General features: G+C 39.7%; 1 protein-coding gene and 1 pseudogene across 1 annotated transcript in view; one reads left to right on the top strand and one right to left on the bottom strand.

Moving 5' to 3' along the window:
• The window catches only part of ARMC4 (armadillo repeat containing 4), a 171,130-nt gene that overhangs the window by 77,664 nt on the left and 69,761 nt on the right, over window positions 1-23,705 (bottom strand). Inside the window, exons 11-16 of the mRNA XM_018057216.1 lie at window positions 18,368-18,514; window positions 17,737-17,946; window positions 12,793-13,035; window positions 12,109-12,219; window positions 9,438-9,592; window positions 8,194-8,436 (exon numbers count right to left, since the gene is read on the bottom strand). Coding sequence (XP_017912705.1) covers window positions 8,194-8,436; window positions 9,438-9,592; window positions 12,109-12,219; window positions 12,793-13,035; window positions 17,737-17,946; window positions 18,368-18,514 — 1,109 coding nt within the window. The remainder of the gene's footprint in view (window positions 1-8,193; window positions 8,437-9,437; window positions 9,593-12,108; window positions 12,220-12,792; window positions 13,036-17,736; window positions 17,947-18,367; window positions 18,515-23,705) is intronic.
• Window positions 13,698-14,294, top strand: LOC102168920 (annotated as a pseudogene).

The following is a 23,705-nucleotide window of genomic DNA, read 5'->3' as shown; positions in this document are numbered from 1 at the left end:
GGAATTAAAAAAAATTCCATTAAGCAACACATGGTCTAAAGGGAAAATGCAAATTGAATTTAAAGAATTTCTTAAAAATAATGATAATGAAATCACTACCTATCAGAATCTACAAGGGACATTTAAAGACGTGTCAAAGAAATGTTCACAGCACAAACTACTTTTGTTATTATGAAACGAGGGAATTCCCTGGCAGTCCAGTGGTTAGGAGTCCACAGTCCACCACAGGTGGCCTGGGTTCAATCTCTGGTCAGGGAATTAGGATTCCACAAACTGCACAGCACAGCCAAAAAAATAAAATAAAATATCATCCAAGCTCAAAAAATTAGAAAAATAGTTAAAAAATAAACTCTAAAAAGATAACATAAAGATAAAAGAAATTTATGAGGTAGAGAATAAAAGCACAGTGTATCTAATTAATTAATTTTTTTCCAGAAAAAATCAAAATAGGGAAACTATACCAGATAATTTGCTCAGGGAAAAAACAGGAGAAAGCTCACACACACAAACATAAATTGACAAGTCGGAAATAACCATTGAAAAGAGACAAAGTTTAAAAATCATAAGACATTGCTTTTCAGATCACTGTTTAAATAAATTTGATAATGTAAATGAAACTGATGATTTTATGAGGAAATGCAGATTGCCAAAACTGACCCCATTTGAGTAAAAAGCATAAATGGATCAGATTTCATAGAAGAACTAGAGGAAACCAATAAAGAACTAATAAAACACAAACAGATTGGGCCCACATGACTGGACAGTATACTTCTACCAAACCTTTATCCCATTGTTCAAAAAATTATTCCAGAGCACTGAAATAAAAGAAAACTTCGTAATTTCTTTTTAAAGCAGGTATAATACTGACACCTAAATTTGATAGTCTTTTTAAAAAGAAAGGAAGGGAAAGAAACAAACTACAGACCAAAATTAACTTGATATCATTATTGAAATACTAAGATTAGCAAACAGAATCCTATACCACATTAAGAAATCAGCACATCATGACCAAGTGAAACTTATTCCCAGAATGCAAGGTTGGTGCAGTGTTTGGAAACCCATGAGTATTATTCATGATGTTGATAGATATAAAGGGAAAATCATACTGGAGCAAATGGAGCATAATCTCCATAAATGCTTAAAAAGATCTCTGACAAAATCTAATACCTATTTTTTTCTGGGAAAAGTCTTTTCCATACATATACATGACTTAAAAACCACTCTTCAAAAATAAAAATTAAGAGGTTTTGAAAAATATGATAAAATGTATATACCTTAGTCCTCAAGACATTATTTCACCTAATAAAATAGCACTAAAGGCATGTCCACTAAAACCAGTAATGTCCACTGAGTGAAGTGAGTGAAGTCGCTCAGTCGTGTCCGACTCTTTGCGACCCCGTGGACTGCAGCCTGCCAGGCTCCTCTGTCCATGGGATTCTCCAGGCAAGAATACTGGAGTGGGTTACCATTTCCTTCTCCAGGGGATCTTCCCGACCCAGGGATCAAACCTGGGTCTCCCACATTGGAGGCAGATGCTTTAACCTCTGAGCCACCAGGGAAGCCACTAGTCAGCATTGTGGTATGAAATCAGCTAATGAAATCAAACAAGAAATCAACCTAAAGAATAAGAATTAATAAGGAAGACATAAAACTTCCTCAGGAATATCCTAGGAAAGAACTCAGCAATTTTTAAAAATTAAGCCCTGGTAAAGGAGATCAACCCTGGGATTTCTCTGGAAGGAATGATGCTAAAGCTGAAATTCCAGTACTTTGGCCACCTCATGCGAAGAGTTGACTCATTGGAAAAGACTCTGATGCTGGGAGGGATTGGGGGCAGGAGGAGAGGGGGACGACCGAGGATGAGATGCTGGATGGCATCACGGACTCGATGGACGTGAATCTGAGGGAACTCCGGGAGTTGGTGATGGACAGGGAGGCCTGGCGTGCTGCGATTCATGGGGTCACAAAGAGTCGGACACGACTGAGCGACTGAACTGAAGTGAACTGAGCAAGTATATTAGTCTTTTTGGGTTATTTGTCTTTGTCACAACTACTCAACTCTTCCATTTGTAACATAAAAGTCATCAAAGACAATACAGAAATGAATGAGTGTGAGTATGTTACAATAAAACTTTATTTACAAAAACAGGATTTGGTCCATGTGCTATAGTAAGTCAACAACTGTGCTAGAAAATCAGTAATAAAGTGAACTTGATAAGAGAATTCTGTTAGGTAGCAGCATATAGCATTAATACACAAAATTCAACAGTTCTCATGAAGTGAAGCAAAGTCAAGTGAAGTCACTCAGTCGTATCCGACTGTGACCCCGTGGACTGTAGCCTACCAGGCTTCTCCGTCCGTGAGATTCTCCAGGCAAGAATACTGGAGTGGGTTACCATTTCCTTCATAGAGACAACCAATTGAAGAACATAATAGCAGTGAAAAAAAAATTATACCACCAATAAGGAAGATTAAATACTTGGAAATGAACTGAACAAAAAAGGACAAAACCCACATACCACACTCTTCAAATTCTAAAACATTAGACTTGAACAAATAAAATGTTTCTATAATTTCACCATGGTGTGTAGGATGTTAAGGGCATATGGGAACTCTCTTTTCCACGCATTCTATATTCTTGCGACTTTTCTGTAAGTCTAGTGTTATTTCAAAATAAAAGTTTAGCTGGTGGGAATGTAAATTTGTGCAGCCACTATGAAGAACCGTATGAAAGTTCCCTTAAAAACTAACAACTGAGCTATCATATGATCCTGCAATCCCACTCCTGGTCATACATTCAGACAAAACTATAATTCAACAAAATACATGCACTCCAATGTTCATTGCAGTACTATCCACAATAGCCAAGGCAGGGAAGCAACCTAAACATCCACTGACAGAGGAGAGGATAAAGAGGAGGTGGTACACATATACAATGGACTATTTCTCAGCAATAAAAAGAACAAAATAATGTCATTTGCAGCAACGTGGAGGGACCTAGAGATTATCACAGTAATTAAATAAGTCAGGCAGAGAAAGACAAATATTCTATGTTATTACTTACATGTGGAATCTAATAAAGAATGATACAAATGAACTTATCTTTACAAAACAGAAACAAACTCACAGACAGGAAAACAATGTCATGGTTACCAAAGGGAAAGGAGTGGGAGGTATAAATTAGGAATTGGGAGTAACATATACACACTACTATGTATAAAATAGATAAACAACAAGGACCTGCTGTATAGCACAGGGATCTATACTCAATATTTTGGAATAACCTATATGGGAAAACAATCTGAAAAAGAATATATATTATAATATATATTCTTTTTCAGATTCTTTTCTTCCTATATATATTCTTTGCTATATACCTGAAACTAACACAACATAGTAAATCAACTATAATTCAATAAAAAATTTTTTTTTAATTTTCTAAAGGTAAGTAAAGAGCCTGAGGTATGGAAAAGAAATTTTAGACGTGTAAGTTTTTAGCGTCAATACCTTTCAGTCGTTCGAAATTTTATAGTACTTTATGTGAAAGTTACATTCCCAAAACATAAGCGTTAACAGTTTTTTGCAACGTTCGTGTGATTTTTATATACTTGAAGGACAAATTACCTCCAGATGAATTCTGTACATATCAAATAGGCATTAACAAGTCAACAAAAAAAGAAAATCCAGCATGAATAAATCTACTTTTTCATGAACCTAATACATCAGGATACTGGCTGTTCATGTCAGGTCCTCAGGAAGGGAATAATTAATATGAAACTATTTATACTGAGTCTTTAACTAGTCTGATGTACTGAGAAAAGTCAGTAAAGTTTTCTGAAATCACTGGTGTCTTAAAAACAATTTTTGATTCAGTAGCTAAACTGTTATTTTTAACATGTTTTGTATTCTTACTGAAAAATAGATATGGGAAGAGAATTGTGCATTCTATCACAGAGCTAATAAAACTCTGCTATGTGTATAGATGTTTACCCTCATATGCCACACCTAAGTTTTGGCCACAGACATCTCAAAAAGCAACATAAAACTGCTAATCATTAAAATAAGTTCCTAACCTATGAATTATTTAAAACTTACACAAGAGAGAGGAATTTGTCATTTCCTTACCATTTAACTTGAAGCTTGAAGACTCAATAAATCCTACAAATCTAGCAATAATAGCCACATCTGAAATATGACACCACATATAACGCTGTTGGATCCTTACCAAACTCAAAACACTGTTTTCTAAAACTGACTTTGTGTGTTTCTAAAAATATCTGTAAGAAAACCATATCCACAAGTACAAGAGGGTTCATCAACCTCCTTGTTGCACAAGAAAGAACAGTTTAGTCTTTATCTTATGAGACTCTGTCACAAAATTTGACACCTTTGACCACATTTCCCCTTACAGGCTCTCTTCCCTTTGTATTTTTCAGTATCTTGTTCTTCTGGCTTCCCTCACAGCTGGGGCTGTTCCTTTGCTATTTCTTTACAGGCACCTCTTCTCTGGTCCACTCATTCTCCTTAGAAGAGCAGGCTGAATAGGATTCTGTTTTCGTCTTCTTTTCCCTTTTCTTTCTCTTCCTCACAACCTCACATATATTCATCACTTAAGCTGCCAAATGTTCATAATACTACATGCCCAACCCACATTCTATCCTAAGTTTTAGACATGAATGAATATCCAGTTGACTAGTTATCATCACCACAAAACCTCAATGTGTACTGAATGTAACTGAATTCATCATTCATTCCGTGTACTTATAAATGTTTGTTGAGGCTATCCTGAGCCTGGGACTGAGTTAGACAATGAATGCACCATGATGAACAAACTGGCTTTGTTTCTGCCCTAGTGAAGTTCATTCTGCCTTCACCATTCGTCCAGCTACATTCCCTATATCAGTAAGTGGTACAAACATCCATCTCATCTATTCATAGTTATCCAAGTCAGAAACCTAATTATCACCCATGACTCCTCCCTCTTCTTTGCGACTCATGCTCAGTCTTTCACCTGGTTTTATCTATTCTCTTATTTTGTTCTTCTTTAACCTTCACTTTTTTCATTCTTTAGTATTATATATTATATTCCATATGCTTAGTGTAAACCACCTTCACCTCTGGCCCACAATGGTTTCCTAAATAAGCTTCTCTGTTTCAGGTTATGCCTAAAATCCTTTAGTAAACTTCAACCAACTTTAAAACAAAACCCAAGCTTAGCACAATACACAAAGGCCTGAATTATAATCACCTACTAACATGTGTATGTCACACCCTCAAAATTCCTGATTGCGGCTGAGAAGACCCATTCAAGATCCTCTTATTCTTGATTTCTAGCAAGTTAAATAACATGATTAATTTGATAAAAGAGAAATGGACTCATCTATAGACAAGTACAGATACTAGGCACTCTGACTTTAATTTTGTATTTGTGTTATTATTGGTTTAAATTGCTATTATTTAAAGCTACTGCTATGTGAATGATACTAGCCAACACTTACCCAACACTATTATCAAGTACTTTACATACATTAATTCACTCAATCATTACAACAATCCAATGAGACAGGTACCATGACTGTCTCCAAGTTATATATTTAGGAGCCAAGGCACCAAGTACTTTAATAATTTGCTGTAGGACACATAGTAAGTGATGAGACTGGCATTCCAGGCAATGCCTCCAGAATCTATACTCTGAACCACTGTACACTATTCAGGAGAAAATGAGATTGTGCAAGGTACTAAGCGAGAACTTTATTTTAAAGATGATACATATTTATCATACAAATTGTGTAGAAAATGTAAAAAAGAAAGTACAAAGATCCCAAATACTACCATGCAGAAATAATAATCATTAAAATTATTCCAGGGCTTCCCTTGTGGCTCAGTGGTAAAGAATCCTCCCGCCAATGCAGGAGACACAGGTTTGATCCCTAGTCCAAGGAGATCCCACATGCCACAGGGCAACTAAGCCCGTGCATCAAAACTACTTCACTTGTACCTGGAGCCCTAGAGCCACAATTTCTGAGCCCACATGCGACAACTACTGAAGCCCACGCACCCTTAAGACCGTGTGATGCAACAAGGGAAGCCACCAACAAGGGAAGCCACCACAAAGAGAAGCCTGCACACCACAGCAAGAGAGTAGCCCTGCTCACTGCGACTGAAAAATAGCCTGAGCAGCAACAAAGACCCGGCACAGCCATAAATAAAATTATTTTTAAAAAATCATTTCAGCTCAGTTCAGTTCAGTTGCTCAGTCGTGTCCGACTCTTTGCGACCCCATGAATTGCAGCACACCAGGCCTCCCTGTTCATCACCATCTCCCAGAGTTCACTCAGACTCACGTCCATAGAGTCAGTGATGCCATCCAGCCATCTCATCCTCTGTCGTCCCCTTCTTCTCCTGCCCCCAATCCCTCCCAGCAGCAGAGTCTTTTCAAATGAGTCAACTCTTCGCATGAGGTGGCCAAAGTACTGGAGCTTCAGCTTTAGCATCATTTCTTTCAAAGAAATGCCAGGGCTGATCTCCTTCAGAATGGACTGGTTGGATCTCCTTGCAGTCCAAGGGACTCTCAAGAGTTTTCTCCAACAACACAGTTCAAAAGCATCAATTCTTCAGCACTCAACTTTCTTCACAGTCCAACTCTCACATCCATACATGACCACTGGAAAAACCATAGCCTTGACTAGACGGACCTTTGTTGGCAAAGTAATGTCTCTGCTTTTGAATATGCTATCTAGGTTGGTCATAACTTTTCTTCCAAGGAGTAAGCATCTTTTAATTTCATGGCTACAATCACCATCTGCAGTGACTTTGGAGCCCAAAAAATAAAGTCTTACGCTGTTTGCACTGTTTCCCCATCTATTCCCCATTAAGTGATGGGACCGGATGCCATGATCTTCACTTTCTGAATGTTGAGCTTTAAGCCAACTTTTTCACTCTCCTCTTTCACTTTCATCAAGAGGCTTTTTAGTTCCTCTTCACTTTCTGCCATAAGGGTGGTGTCATCTGCATATCTGAGGTTATTGATATTTCTCCCGGCAATGACTCTACATATGGACATCACCAGATGGTCAACACCATAATCAGATTGATTATATTCCTTGCAGCCAAAGATGGAGAAGCTCTATACAGTCAGCAAAAACAAGACCAGGAGCTGACTGTGGCTCAGATCATTAACTCCTTATTGCCAAATTCAGACTGAAATTGCAGAAAGCAGGGAAAACCACTAGACCATTCAGGTATGACCTAAATCAAATCCCTTATGATTATACAGTAGAAGTGAGAAATAGATTTAAGAGACTAGATCTGATAGAAAGAGTGCCTGATGAACTATGGATGGAGGTTCGTGATACTGTACAGGAGACAGGGATGAAGACCATCCCCATGGAAAAGAAATGCAAAAAAGCAAAATGGCTGTCTGAGGAGTCCTTACAAATAGCTGCGAAAAGAAGAGAAGTAAAAAGCAAAGGAGAAAAGGAAAGATATAAGCATCTGAATGCAGAGTTCCAAAGAATAGCAAGAAGAGATAAAGCCTTCCTCAGTGATCAATGCAAAAAAATAGAGGAAAACAACAGAATGGGAAAGACTAGAGATCTCTTCAAGAAAATTAGAGATACCAAGGAATATTTCATACAAAGATGGGCTCGATAAAGGACAGCAATGGTATGGACCTAACAGAAGCAGAAGATATTAAGAAGAGGTGGCAAGAATACACAGAACTATACAAAAAAGATCTTCACGACCCAGATAATCAGGATGGTGTGATCACTCACCTAGAGCCAGACATCCTGGACACATGGATAGATAGATAAAACTTCTGTTTTAAATACTATCTATTGATTTATTTATGTGCAAGACAGAATTTGCACACCTACTCATCCACTCTTCTCATTTTGTCAGTTGTATTATTATATTACTGTTATCAATATCTATAAAATATAGATGATTCCCCTAATGATAATTCCACCACTCTTTTGATTGATCACTGGGTATTTTAGTCAGTACCCTCCAGCTTATTCAAGGGAACAATCTGGCTTTGTAAGTCCGATTTGGTCACCTTGTGGTTACTTACAAGCGCATTTTACTCTCTCATCACTCATGCACACCAGTTCTAAGAGATGACACTCTTCCATGACTTCTCAGCATTCCTTCTAACACTCTCAAAACCTTTCAGCCTTGAGGATCACTTACATCATACTTTCGGGCTCTATCGCACAAGCACCTACTGCTTTTGTGACATTGACAAGTAGAGCTTGGTTTATCCCAACGAGGAGGTTCACGAGTGGCTGGATGCCACCACATTTCCGGATGATGACTCTGTTCTCATGTTCTTGGCAGCATTCTCCCAACGCACCAACCACATTCACAAGCACTTCCTCGGGCTGGTCAGTTAAAAGTCCCACCAGGGTTTCGATGGCTTTGTATTCCCGAAATCTGAGTTCATCACAAAGCAAAAGAGGGTAGGAAGGGAAGGAAAGAGGTGAACAGTGTTATTTCTGATGTTAGCTGATAGCAATCTTAGTGATAATATTAATAGCTAAAATGTACTAAATGCTAAATATATGCTCATTCAGTCATTATAACAATTCTGTGATATGGATACTATTATTACCCCCATTTTCAAAAGGCTAATCTGAAGCTTGGTAAACAGTGAAGCCTGCATCCACATCCATTGTCTCTGCTCTTAAGTACCACCCTGTACAGCCTCTGAGACAACTATAACTTTTTTCAAATCTGAGCATCGACAATCTCACTGCCCTAGGGGTTTTCCCCTCACATTTCAGGAATTATTTTACATGAACAAAGCAAAATAAATCATCATTGTGTTAGACAGAACATGTAAACTTCTTGTCAAAGAAAATCATCACCCTGAGATAGGAAAAAGCTTGCCTAGAACATCCATCATAGAGTGTGTAAACTCTAAAAATATATAAAAAGATAAATTCAAAGATTAAAATTAATCAAATGATCATAAAGTTTACAAATACTTTAAAATTCAATGAAAGCGTATTTGAAAATGACTACACTTGAAGATTAATTGGTTAGTTGGTCTTTAGCTGACTCATCTAGTTTATCTTTAGAAAAAGAATAAAACCAGTTCCTTGTCTAAAGATTCTGTGGGAAATTCATTCTTTCACCTTGAAGGGTCTCTACAGGAAATATCAAGGGTGCTTCTCATTTAAACGGCTGCCCACATGCAAAACAGCCCACGGAACGGGGAGAATACGTCAGCCCCTTCCTTCTATTAATGCATGAAAATCATTTCCGGGTGGTGGGGTGAGAAGCAGGCACTTTCATTTCATTTAGTCCAGAATGTGCACCTTTCAAAATTATAGGAGTAGCATTAGAATCAACTCTATTAAAATAGCATTAAAATGGAAGGATGTGTTTTGATGGCCATAGGTTAATACAAAACACTGAATGCCTTCTCTTACTTGGTCACATTCTCTTTGCTGATGGAACATTTCCATATGGCCCCTGTGACAGCGGCCAACCGCTCTTTGTTGTCAGTGTTGTTGAGGAGGGAGGCCAGGGGTTTAAGTCCTCCATGCAGCCTAACCAGGTCGCGGGTTTCCTCGTCTTCCGCACACTACACAAAAAGCCAAGTCAGACGCTGTCATGGTCAAGGTTTATCAAGCTTTCAGTGACTGATAAAGAGGCTGCCAATCTAGTTGCCACGAAACTACTTTTTAAAGGGTGTCGTTTTCTGAAGGAGCCTTCAAGTAAGACATAATTCTAGTCTATACGGACCACTATCTGACAGTGTCTCTCTTCCTTTACATGGCTTTGGGAATATTAGCAGTGTTTATATACTGGATTAACCTCCCAAGCCAGTTCTGGGGTAATCTGGGCTTCTACCAAGACAGAGGCAAGGTCAGTGAGGAACCTAGAAAACCACATGCATGGCTGGAGAATTTCTGCAGTGACGTAACCCACAGCCTTGGGAAAACACAGTAGAGAAGACAGATGAGGGAAGGGAGTTCAGCCAGATCTTTAATAACCCCCAAAGTAAGGAATTTCCCCAACAGACGCTAGAGCAGCGGGTGGTAGGGACAGCAACCGACATTTTATTCATACATGTTTATCCGTATGTTTGTGTTATCCTTTGAAATAACACTAAGACTGCGTAGTGAAAAGTGAAAGTGAAGTTGCTCAGTCGTGTCTGACTCTCTGCGACCCCATGGGGTGTAGCCTACCAGGCTCCTCTGTCCGTGGGATTCTCCAGGCAAGAGTACTGGAGTGGGTTGCCGTTTCCTTCTCCAGGAGATCTTCCCAACCCAGGGATCGAACCTGGGTCTCCCGCGTTGCGGGCAGATGCCTTACCATCTGAGACACCGGGGAAGACTGCATAGCTGTTCCCAACTCATGATGCTTCCCAATTTATAAAGCCAAAAGATGACAAATATAGCAGAGATTTTATATTCTAAGCATACAGTTGGTCTCTAAGGTTGTAGGCTGCATGTTATGTACCATATGTGCCAGGTACAACCCATGGAAGGGCTTGAAGGGCATTATGCTAAATAAAGTAAGTCAGAGAAAGATAAATACTGTATGCTGTTGCTTATATGTGGAACCTAAAAAGTACAACAAACATGAATATAACATAAAAGAAGCAGACTCACAGATCTAGAGACCAGCCTAGTGGTTACAGTTGGGGAGAGGGGCATCACGGGGGTGATTGAGGGGGAGGGACAAGGTACTGTGGACGAGACAGGATTAAGGATGCACTGTACCACATGAGAATACAGCCAAGATTCTGTAATAACTGTGCATGCTAGTCGCTTAAGTCATGTCCAACTGTTTGCGACCCTATAGATTGCAGCCCGCCAGGCTCCTCTGTCCGTGGGATTTCCCAGGCAAGAATACCGGAGTGGGCCATCAGGCCCTCTGTGAGAGGATCTTCCCGAACAAGGGATCAAACTTGAGTCTCTTACATCTTCTGCATTTGCAGGTGGGTTCTTTATCACTACTGTCACCTGGAAAGCTCTGTGATAACTGTATATGAAAAGTAACACTTAAAATTACATAAAAACTAAAAATACAAAAGTTTGATATATCCCTGCTATGTGTGAGCTGTTTCCTCTCATAACTCAGACGTTGAGGGCCTCACCCCCCTATGTCAGAATGTGATGAAGGTAGTTACAGTTATATGAGATCACGGAGGTGGGCTTGCATCCAGAGTGCCAGGTGTCCTTATAAGAAGAGGACATCAGGCCACAGAGGAAGACATGTGAAGACAGAGGGACGAGGGCAGGGGAATGTGAAGATGTCCGTCCACAAGCCAAGGAGAGATTTCCCAGAAGGAAACAATCCTACTGACACCTCCCCTGAGACTTCCAGCTTCCAGAACTGTGAAGAAACCTCCTTTCTTGTCATTGAACCACCCACTGTGCATGGCAACCCACTCCAGCATCTTTGCCTGGAGACTTTCCATGGACAGAGGAGCCTGGTGGGCTACAGTCCATATGGTCACAAAGGGTTGGACACGACTGAGCGACTAACACTTTCACTCATGTACAGTTATGGCAACTCCAGAAAACTAACACAACCCTTCACTGACATGAACCTTCCTCTGACTCCACCTTTCTGGCTCATTCTCTCACTTTGCACATTTAAAATAAGTTCTAGGAAATCTACTCTGATTAGGCAGAAACTGGTGCTGCTTGTAGCCAGCCAGAGACGAATCTGTCAAGGCCAGCTCTCCGTCCCCTTTACCATTCTAATCTGGTGTTTTGGTATACTATGGAACTTGTAACTCACAAAGAGTTAATGTAGATTTTAAAAAGCAAATAAATAGAAAGATAAAATTAATAAAAAGGTGAAACAGGAATACACATACTCATTCATCTATCGCATCTTGGTGGGAGATGTATTTCCCAAAATTATTGTGTTTGAATAGGACATATGAAAGGCAACACAGAGCCACCATGTACATATCTGGCTATTTTACACAAAGCACATCATAATAGAATAGTAGTTCTCAAACCTATGTGTGCATCAAAATCCCTAGGGGTTCTTATATATGTAGATTCCTGAATCCCACCCCCAGGCAATGGGACCTCGTGAAACACCACCTTAAACTCCACGCAGGAGAGCCCACTGTACCTGGTAGATGGCCATGGCACAATGCTCCTGCAGCTGTTCGTTTTCACTGTTCAGGTTCTTTACCAGATTTTCAATTATCCTTTCAGCTTTGATTGCAGCTCGGTAGTTTTCCTAGGAAAATAAACTTCAATAGTTATACAACGCTTACATAGGCATAAATGTGTCTATTCACATTTGTTAATAACAACACTGAACAAACTTTCTTAATAAACACCATAGTCTGAGCTTAACATACTGATGTAACAGTAAGAGAATTTAGTCAACATTTTAAAAAATATATCATCCAGGTACCAATGTAATTCCTTCCCTGGTACCTTCCCTGGTGGCTTAGTCAGTAAAGAATCTGCCTGCAATGCAGGAGACCTAGGTTCAATCACTAGGTCAGGAAGATCCCCTATAGTAGGAAATGGTAACTCACTCCAGTATTTTTGCCTGGAGAATTTCATCAACATAGGAGCCTCACAGGCCACAGTCTATGGGGTCACAAACAGTTAGACATGGCTGAGCGACTAACACCATTGTAATTAATTTTCTATCTGATTCGAAAATCTCTTGCTTTTCTAAAAGAATGGTGACTTCTTAAAAAAAAAATTCCTTAGTGGTTATGATAACTTCATAAATTATTTTTCCATTAAAGGAAGTCAAGGTAAATTAGAGCACAGTGGGCTGAGCTGGCCTGTGTACCTCTGAGGCACATTCCTGCAACGTCCCCACCACCGGGATAAGCATGTTTTCATGAGAAGTCTTCAGGAGCCGAGCCAGCAAAGGGATGCCTCCTGCTTTACGAATGGCCTCTTTGTTCGCATAGCTCTTGCTGCAGCTCCACAGTGCCAGCGCCCCACAGCGGGCCACCTCCACGTCTCGGGTCTCATACAGGCTGGACTGAGCAGGTTCTGCAGAATGCTTCCCACAGTCAAGCAGAGCGACCTACGAGGGTAGATCAATACAACACAGACGGGGATCTTTAAACCAATCACAATAGCCAGGACCTGGCAGCAACCCAACTGTCCACCAACAGACGAACGGATAAAGAAGAGGTGGTGCACCTATGTGATGGAATCTTACTCAGCCATAAAAGGAATGGAATTGCGTCACTTGTAGAGACCTGGATGGACTGAGAGACTGTTACACAGAGTGAATTAAGTCAGAATGAGAAAGACAAATATCATGCCTATATTTACACATATATGTGGGTATATGCGTTAGAAAAATGGCATAGGTGATCTTATTTGCAAAGCAGAAACAGAGACACAGATGTAGAGAACAAATGTATGGATACCAAGGGGAAGGGGTTGGTGGAATGAATTGGGAGACTGGGACTGATATATATATATACACAGACACACACACTATTGATACTATGTACATAAAATTGATAATTAATGAGAACCTATTATATAGCACAGGAAACTCGACTTAGGGCTCTATGGTAACCTACATGTGAAGGAAATCCAAAAAAAGAGGGGATATATATATATATATATAGATAGCTGATTTTCTTTGCTGTACAGTAGAAACTAATACAACATTGTAAAGCATCTATACTCCAATAAAAATTAAGTTAAAAAAGTAAAATACTATTTGGCTCTCTTTGCCGCATCTACTGCGAGAATGAAGACCATTCTCAGCAATCAGACTGTCGACATCCCAGAAAATGTAGACATTAACTTGAAGGGACGGACAGTTATTGTGAAGGGCCCCAGAGGCACCCTGCGGAGGGACTTCAATCACATCAATGTAGAACTCAGTCTCCTTGGAAAGAAAAAGAAGAGGCTCCATGTTGACAAATGGTGGGGAAACAGAAAGGAACTGGCCACTGTTCGCACAATCTGTAGTCACGTACAGAACATGATCAAGGGTGTTACACTGGGCTTCCTTTACACGATGAGGTCAGTGTATGCCCACTTCCCCATCAACGCTGTTATTCAGGAGAATGGTTCTCCTGTGGAAATCCGAAATTTTTCGGGTGAAAAATACATACGCAGGGTTCGAATGAGGCCAGGGGTTGCCTGTTCAGTATCTCAAGCCCAGAAAGATGAGTTGATTCTTGAAGGAAATGACATTGAACTTGTGTCAAATTCAGCTGCTTTGATTCAGCAAGCACAGTTAAAAACAAGGATATCAGAAAATTTTTGGATGGCATCTATGTTTCTGAAAAAGGAACAGTTCAGCAGGCTGATGAGTAAGAAGATCTCAGTGATCCTGCTGCAGAAACAACAAGATAGCAGATGGTTCTATGGACTCAGTTGTGATCTTTTAAAGAGACAATAAAAACTCTTGATTTGAAAAAAAAAAATAAAATAAAATACTATTTGGAAAGAGAAAAAGACAACCCATCCTGTAATCACCTCAGGGTTGCTACTAAGCTCACCTCCCTCAAAAATAAGAATCCTTTAAGAAATTAACTTTCAGCAGTCAAAAGAACACACAGAACCTTCAAAACAACGTCCTTCAGATTTGGGAGCTTTTATATTTCCTTCCCACATGAAATTTAATCCCCCCAAGATAGCATTTTCTTAATATGGCTCTAACGTCTAATGAGGAAGATTTGCAAACCACATCCTGATTCCTGGTATCTCAGAAAGTAGGCTCCCTAGAGCCGTGAGAACTTTACAGAGAGAACTGAAAAGTTCTCTGGCCTGTACACGCCTAAAACCATGAGGCCTTTCTGGAGGACACAGCCATCACCCTGAACTTTCGAAACCTACTGGACCAAATGCACAGCTGTGAGGACCCTCTTTCCTCTCTGCAGTAACCAGTCACCGAAGCCCTCAAGGGAGAGGCAAGGTACATGCACACAGCGGGGTGTCAGGCTGCCCGTGAAGGACAGGGTGTGAAGCCAGCCACCCTGAGCCGTCTTTATCCCCCGCATGTCTCCTCCATTCCTCTCTCACCAGAGACCAAATTCCATGGATACTGCCCACTTAATCTTGTCTGCCTTTTAGAAGGGAGCAGCAGACAATTCCTAATTGCACTGATTCCTACTTCCACTGATTCCTAATTCCAAGATCATAGAGAGAGCACACTGCCTTTAATTAGTGCTGACTCATGGTCTAATTGGACTTCTCAGGTGGTTAACTGGTGAAGAATCTGCCTACCAGCGCAGGAGATGCAGGAGTCTCGGATTTGATTCCTGGCTCAGGAAGACCCCTAGAGAAGGAAATGGCAACTGACTCCAGTATTCTTGGGGGGATAATTCCATGAACAGAGGAGCCTGACAGGCTACAGTCCACGGGGTGGCAAAAAGTCAACTGAGCACGCATACACAAGCCCATGGTCTACACAGCCTGTGGTCTCCACCCAAGAACAAGGGTGGAGACTATTTAGTGGCTCTCAGGTAACTTCTGGGCACAGGACAGCAGGAAGATGGGCTTGATCACAGGGAGAACTTTCTAAAAGGACCTGCCCATTGGTTACTCTAACTGTACCAAGTCCAGTCTCACAGCTTACTGGATAAGACTGTGTGTGATCCCCATGGTCCTCCACCTTCATCTCTCACTGCTCAGCCCATCTCATCCTGGGCCTGGCCCTGTTACACCACCTACTTTCCAAGCATGCAGTGTTGTTTGCTAGCTCCAGGCTTTACCAGCACAGCTCCATCTTTAAACGCTTTTCTCTGCACCTCCCTAACACATACCTGTTCACCTTTCAAAATGCAAGTGACATCTCCTCTCTTTAGTCTCTCTTTTTAAAATTTATTTAACAAATTTTCTATCTTTATTTATTAATTTAAATGTTTAAAATTTTTACTGAAGTATAGTTGATTTACAATGTTTTATTATTTTCAGTTGTACAACATTCACTATTTCTATATGCTCCATTTAAAGCTATATATTTAGAATTAAAATTAAATAGGTGTCATTATTTTGATTAGGTGACTGCAACTGTCCAAACTCCAGTCTACAACACACATTGCATAAGATGCCCATAAAAACATTTTATTGTTGTATCATTCTTATGAAGCAGTTTTGGTGGACAGTCACACCAGCCTACCACATGATTCATTATTTAAGCAGAATAATGATAATCACAGTAATAATTCCCTTTCTCTCCAACATTTTATTATGAAAATTTTCAAATATTCATGAAGGCTGAAATATTCATGTGGCAACATCCACACATCCAACCCCTAGGTTCTATAATTACCATTCTTCCACATCTGTTTCATTACATAGCTATCTATTCATCTATCTATCCAGCCACAAGTCCATCTTATTTTTGAGGCAAATAACTCTAAGCTTTGGTGCTCTACAGATTACAAGTGACTATACAGCATCTCTTCCAGGAAATTTCTGAACATGTTTCACCATACATATTCACATGGAATCTGCATTGATTCGATAGATATTTCTTAACTGTTAATGTGTGTGAAGTCCTAGGTAAGGTGCTGAGGATGACACTGAGATGAATAAGACATGTCTGTCATCTTCAAGAAACTTAAAGTAGGAAAGCGGTGATGTCATCCAGTGTGGGAGCAACTCAAGATACAGTGAGAATGAAAATGCACTTCCATACTGCACGTTATAAATATCCCTGCTGATGGGGCAGGGACCCTGAGCCAGCTTCTTTCTTCCAGTGACAGTTACTGAAATAATCATGGTTTCTGATTATATATGTAATATAACAAACTGGCCAGTGTAGAATAGTAGGGAGGAAATTTGGTAGTCATTTCAGAGAGAACCCCTTAGGAAAAATTTTGTGTATTTCAAGTGATTTTTCTATACTTGTTAGCTAAGGTCTTTAAAAACTGGGATCATGGATATCATTAGTTTTTAATCCTGTGATGATTTTATATAATATTAAACATATATTTGGGGTTTCCCTGGTGACTCAGATGGTAAAGAATCTGCCTGCAACGCAGAAGACCCAGGTTCAATTCCTGGGTCAGGAAGATCCCACTCCCATATTCTTTCCTGGGAAATTCCTCTGTTCGAGGAGTCTGGCGAGCTACAGTCCATGGGGTTGCAAAGAGTTGGACATGACTGAGTGATTAACACTTTCACTTTCACACATACATTTATTCCTTGTTACTAAATAAACTTCTAAGACACAATACTGACAGCTGACAATGGATACTTCTTATGGATGTGTCACTTACAGTTTTACTAATCTCATCCTGTAAAACATGTTGTTTTCAGTTCTCACTTCTGTAAGTAACAGTAGGATGAGTGCCGCTCTGTCTCTGTGGGGGCAATTATCTCTATCTCCTCATAGGATGTGGGTCTCCAGGCGGTGTCCCACTGCAGAGGGCTTCATCCATTGTCACCCTCTTTTTTTCAAACTGCTTATTTCATATCGGACTATAGTTGATGAACAATGTTGTGGCAGTCTCAGACTGAGTGAAGTCAGTCACCACCCTCTCGCCACCACTGCCCCCCGCCATATGAATGTATCCCCACCTGTGTGATAGGTGAAAATGACATCTATTTTTAAAAATTCATTATTTCTTTGAAAAATTAGGTTGAACATGCTTTTTTGGCTGCTTGCCAATGTACATACACAAAAATAATTTTCAAGGGCGTGTTACACAAGAAAAAGATTCCCAGAACACAGCCAGGTGTTACTGAGTGTCCAGGAGGAGCAGGGAAGGACAGGGGATGCCCGCCCCCGTGAGTGGCACCTACTCACCAGCTTGGTGATGCCTCCATGGCGTCTTACCACCCGCCGGGCTCTCCTAAACTTGGCAACATTCGCAATTGTCTCAGCCGCCAAGCATTTCAGACTCTTATGTGGAGAATCAAGTATATTAACCATAACTGGTAAGCCCCCAAGGTCAACAATATTACGTCTGATTTGAGGATTATGACTGATTTCCTTCAGGATTTTTAATGAACCAATCTAAATGAGAAGAAAAAGTTACAGATGAATGGGTGCTTAATGCAGAACCAGTGCTATATTTTTTAAAAATTCCAAGTCTACCTAAAATCCTTCCCCAATTAAGTTTTTTAAGGGAACTGTTTATTCCCAGGTGTTATACACATCCCCCGATTCCCTGCATTTTCCTGCAGTTAAGTAAACAAACATTCATCATTTAAGAAGCATAAGCTAATGGAAAGAAGCCAAAAAGACAAGGAAGAAAAACAGAGAGTCGACAAAGGTAGCTAATTGTAGTAGAAGTGAGTTATCAGTAAAAATTAAAGACCAGCAACAAGCAACAGGAAGGGCAGATGCCCAGCACTGAGAAGAGAAACACGTGAATAGACACATGAGAAGCACATGTGTATCAAGGCTCCTCGTCCACTGTGATCAAGACACTCACCTTACATTTAACTTCATCTGTCTCAAGTAAATTTATTAAAACTTCAAGGCCTCCAACATCCCTGATCGCCAACTGGCAGGTCTCTTGTGCTAAGTTAAAATCCTTCATTGAACACAATGCAATCACGGTAGCCGTCTGATTTCCTCCCTGCAAAGACCCAAGGCCACAGAAAGGTTAAATAAGATCATGCTCTCATAGAAATTTACTAGATGTTGATGAATCCATGGACTGGGAAGTGTGTGTCCCCATACACAGCATGTTTCGTTTTTAGAATTCTCTGAGTAGGTTATAATTTGTTAAATGGATCATGCTGAGCTAAAGCACAAGAAAGCTGTCCAGGGTGTCATAAAACATTATTCCAGTTAAGAGTCAACCATGTTAAGGTGGTCTGTCTGCTTTAAACAGCTACAACATCAGGTGGAATTATGATATTAAATAGAGTCAGGGGCAAGCCTTGAGAGAGATTCTGAGGAAGGTGAGGTTTACCTGGGGTTTATAGGCAGTCCCTGAACTGTGTGTGCTACAGTGCAAACTGTGACTGAAAATTATTCTTACAGATGTACACAGAATGGTCTAGAACATAGAATACGTGAAGAAAGCAAACTGCCTGGTAGGCAGCACAGTGATCCATGTGGGATAGAGAATAAGCAGGGTGAGGCTGTGAGGCTGGGAAAGAGGAAGCGATTCCACTAAAACCTGGGAACCAATGGGTGGACTGAAGGACAGGAAAAGATTGTTTCACTGTCATGAATGAAATGCTGGCCAAATAACATGCCAATCAATGCCTGTTTAGCTAATCACTGCATGTAAAGAGCAGTTGGGAACAGCTTCTTCAAAAAATCCAAGAGATATAAAAATTTTTTAATGATGATCAGTGAATCAGGCCTGCTAGGAAATTAAATAAGAATTTATTGCTGAAATTAAGTAACATCCACTGATCATTAATGCTTTGAAAAATTTTTAAGAACATAGCATATATTACTTCTACATACATATATTACTGCTACTGCTATTGAGAGTGGCTGCTAAATAAGAATTCCTAGAATAGTTAATAAGACAGAAAAGCAATACTTCTAACGGAGCCAAGAAAAAGCTATTTTATGCAAAAGGTGTTCATAAGACAGCCTTGGGTTTCTATGTCAAAACACAGTAGCAATGGCCTAAATACATATTTTTCTTTTCTTGAGGGAAGACATCTTCAAATTATGTTTACTATCATTTGCTAATCATGGCTTTATATTGCTATATTATATATATATATATATTATATGTGTAGGTAGATATACTTAGCACAAAAGAAATGGAAATTATACTCAAGCTTCCCACCTTCATAGCATGCAAATACACGCATGCCAATCCTCCTATAAATTCAACACAATATGTTTATAACTAAAGTGGGATCTGTAGAGAGTGAGCATCAAAAAGTGAAGATAGAAATGTTTAGGCTTCAGAGACTCTGCTTGCTCCCTTCCAGAATATTCCCTCCACATCTCTAAAAGTGCTCTGAACAACATTTCTGCTTTTCCTTCTAATTTTCCCTCTGGGTCATCTAGGCTGTCTTTTATATTCAAGATTAAGTTTAGAATGACAAGAGCCTTAATTTTTTCACTTACATATAAAATAATAAGTTTTGTTCTTAGAGCTTTTAGCATCTTTTTCTCAATAACAAGAGAAATTTTAATGCCACCAATTTTCACACAGCTGGTTTTAAAACATAAAGCGCTGTGTCTTCTATCATTACTGTCAGTATCATGGACCCCCTGTTTGGGACACAGGACACCACACACCAGTTCCTCTGGTGCCTCTCTTAGAAAAAGGTATATATTTTGTAAACCATAAGGGAGAACTAAATACTAACCGTAATTAACTAAGGAAAATAACATAGAAAAAAGAAAAGCAAAGAAGATAAGAGAAACAACTCATTAAACAAGGCTCTTTTTCTGAATTTAAATGGTGAAAAGGAGGCAGAAAGTTCCTCCCAGGCACCTGCAGGAACAGAGCTGCGTTCTTAAAGGTTGGACAATGGAAGCTGAGAGCCTCAGATCAAGAGGATTCTTCAGGCAGTGGCTTCAGATTCAGCGCAAGCAGGAGTCTGAGCAGGAAGCAAGTAGTTGTCCAACAACGTGTCCTGCCCCAGTCAGGCCAGGAAAGCCCTTCCCATCAGGTCTAACTCCATGAAGAAGAATTTCTGTCCTGCTATTCCCAGTCATACATGATGGGGAATCTTCCTGACTCCCTATTCCTGTGTCTAGTTTCTTTGGTAGCAGTTTTCTGCTTAGACATTCAGCACCAGCTTGGCTTCCTCTTGCAAGTTCTTTTCATTTTTCTCTTGTAGAGTATTTCCACCTTTTGAGTTTTACTTCATTATTTACACTATAACGGATGACATAAACTTTTAAAAGTCATGTAACTGCAGCTGATGCCCAAAACATAAGATCTTGTATTTTGCTGAACTATCTTTAGGCCAATTTTGAAACCAAATGATGGAAAATACACATTTATCATTAAGAAGTTAGATCTTTATAGAAAAAAAATTTTTTCTGTAAATCATCAGCTTTTTTGAAAATCTGGAAACATATTCATAGGCTTGAGGGATTTTTTTAGAACAGTTTTTTATGAGGGAAAGTTAGTTTTTCCACATTTCAGGATTTACTTCTACTCTTGTCACTGACCACATTCCCCAAAGGATTATAAATCTTTCAGAATGAATACCAGCAGATGGGAGCCAAAATATTCAATGTACAGAGCCACAAACGTTAGCCAATTGCTATTCTTTAAATACCAGCTATGTTGAAGGATTTTCAAATGTCCATTCTACTTTGACCAGATGCCATAAACATCTTACTGAAGAGAAGTAGTACAAATATGCTCCTTTTAAATTAAATCTCCCCGAGAATGTAATTAGTTGCCAATACTTATTTTCACGTTTTATCACAGATTTACGTTTGTGAGGCTTTTTAAGAGCTGGAGAAAAACATAGTGAAGTATTATTTTACTAGCTTCTGAAGGGTTTTGAAGAATGCTTCCAATAAGCTTTTCCATGTCTTGAATTAATGCAATTCCTTTGCTAGCTGTCCTCTTTCCCCTCCTGCTTCTTAAACATCTCCAACTTCTGCCAGCCTTCAGATATTCACAGTTCATGCTCCTTTCCATGACCAGCAGGCCCTCATGCATGGTTGCAATCATGCTTCAAACACAATGAGACTGGATGAATGCTGCTTCTTGCTTTTCTCAAAATTTCTTAAAAGATGAATAGAGGATTTTTAAAAAATAATGATAATGTTTTCCTGGACTTAAATAAAATTTCTGAAGTAAGTATTACCCCATCCAGTATACAGTAATAGCCTCCCTTACTGTTGATAAAGAAGCAATACACATTGTCTAAGTTGAGATGAAGAATGCATTCAGGAATAAAACAGAGAGAAAGCTGCCTGAAATCACTTTTGTATTCTTTCATTCAACAAATTTGCTTACTATTTACTTAGCTACTTGCCAAGTCTGATGCCAGGCCCTGGAGACATCCTGGGAAACAAAAACAGACTTGGGCTCTGCTTTTATGGAGCTAACAGTTTAGTAGAGAAGAACAATTTTAATTTTCTAAAGTCCATCCCAGTAAACGGAAACTTTAAGTCTGAGCAGTGCCTAAGGGAGAGGGGCACAGGGCCAGGGAAACCCACAGCGGGGAGGCTTCAACTGGGCCAGGGGGCATCAGGGAAGGTTCCCCTGAGGAAAGAATGCCTGGGCTGAGGTCTGGACAGAAAGCAGGCTCAGGTGATTCATCAGGCGCTGTAACGGCTTCAAGTAACCCAGTTCAGGAAAGGATGCCAGAGTGGGCAGATGGGACTGTGATGGCAGACACGCTCACAGGGTCATCCCTCCTGGAGTCCTGTGAGACTCAGGGAGACAGCAGGGTGGGCAGGGGTGGCAAGGGGAGCAGAGGTCCCTCTGTTCCCGTCTCCACCGTCCACAATCAGAGGGCGGCGGGTGAGACCTGGTGTGGTGACGCAACCATCACAGCCATCCAACTGGCTTCCAAGGTCCTCAGCAGTTTTTCCTCCAAACATGCCACTCACCGAGCGAGAGCCGTGACCCCTGCCAATGACTGTTTATTAATGATGACAGGGGGGCAGGCACCCAGCGCGGGGCTTGGCTCAGGGACACTTTTCGTCTCTCAGGAGCAGAAATGGTCAAGAGTCAGAGCCCCAAGTGAGTGGCACAGAACCACATAAGCTGAGGTAGTAAAACATATTGCTTTGCCTTCTGTTTATTTGAAGACTGATTTTATGCTGAGATTCGGCACTCTTAAACCTGGGCTGCAAGAGATGAGACTCAAAAGGAAACTGCAAGGAAAAAGAGAAAACACTGTTCCAGAAGAAAAAAGAAATTAGGCTCAGATTGTTGGATTGCAGGCTTGCTAAGAATTTTATTTTATTTTTTTGGTCAGGAATGGTTAAGGAACAATGCAAGGATTCCCTACGCATTCTTTTTAAATCACCATGGAACATTTACAGAAATTGATGATTTACTGGAATGTTACGGCTATGAGGAAAAGTCTGTAGGAAATGAAACAGTCTTTCTAGAAAGATTCACAAGAATGAACTGAATAATTATGGTAATTAATAACAGTAGCTCAGTAAAGTGATTGGATACAAAGGAAATATTCAAAAATGAGTAGCTGAGAATAACAAATCAAAATATGTAATCTGAAAAAAGTTCCCATGCCAGTATTGGCAAAATAATAGCAGCAAAAATATCTATGAGTGAATCTCACAAGAAATGTGCTGCAAATATATGCAGGAAAAGCTATGAAGTTTTACTGAAGTATACTAAAGATTAAATAAGTGAATGGTCATACCATATTTCCTAATAGGATAATTCAACATTATTAAAACTGTAATTTATCCAAAAATAATTTACAAATTAATGTAAGCCAACCAAAATCCTAGCAGCATTTTTTAGCTTTAAAAAAAAAAAAAAACTTGGTTCTGGAATCATTGTCAAGATGATCTGGAATGGAAAATATGCAAAAAGTAGTTTAAAATATTTTAAGAAAACTCTCTGGCCAAATATTTAAATATACCAAAGCTATAATAATTAAAACAGCATGGGATTATCCAAATAAATCAATGTAGGAAGATCTGGACACAAAGTCTTAAAGTGAAATGACAATATTTGATAAAAGAAGCAACTCAGATCACTGAAGGAAAGAGTGGCTGAACCTGTCATCTGACTTTGACATAGGACAAATTGAGAGAAACTGGCACATAACAAAGGATTAATTTGCATCAAGAATCAAAAGACATCCACACAGGGAAACAGGCAAGGTACACAATACAAA

The sequence above is a fragment of the Capra hircus genome, chromosome 13, assembly GCF_001704415.2.
Source record: "Capra hircus breed San Clemente chromosome 13, ASM170441v1, whole genome shotgun sequence".
In the NCBI taxonomy this organism is placed as follows: Eukaryota; Metazoa; Chordata; class Mammalia; order Artiodactyla; family Bovidae; genus Capra; species Capra hircus.
Note: the sequence above shows the minus strand (reverse complement) of the source record. Positions and strands in the feature narration are given on the sequence as shown.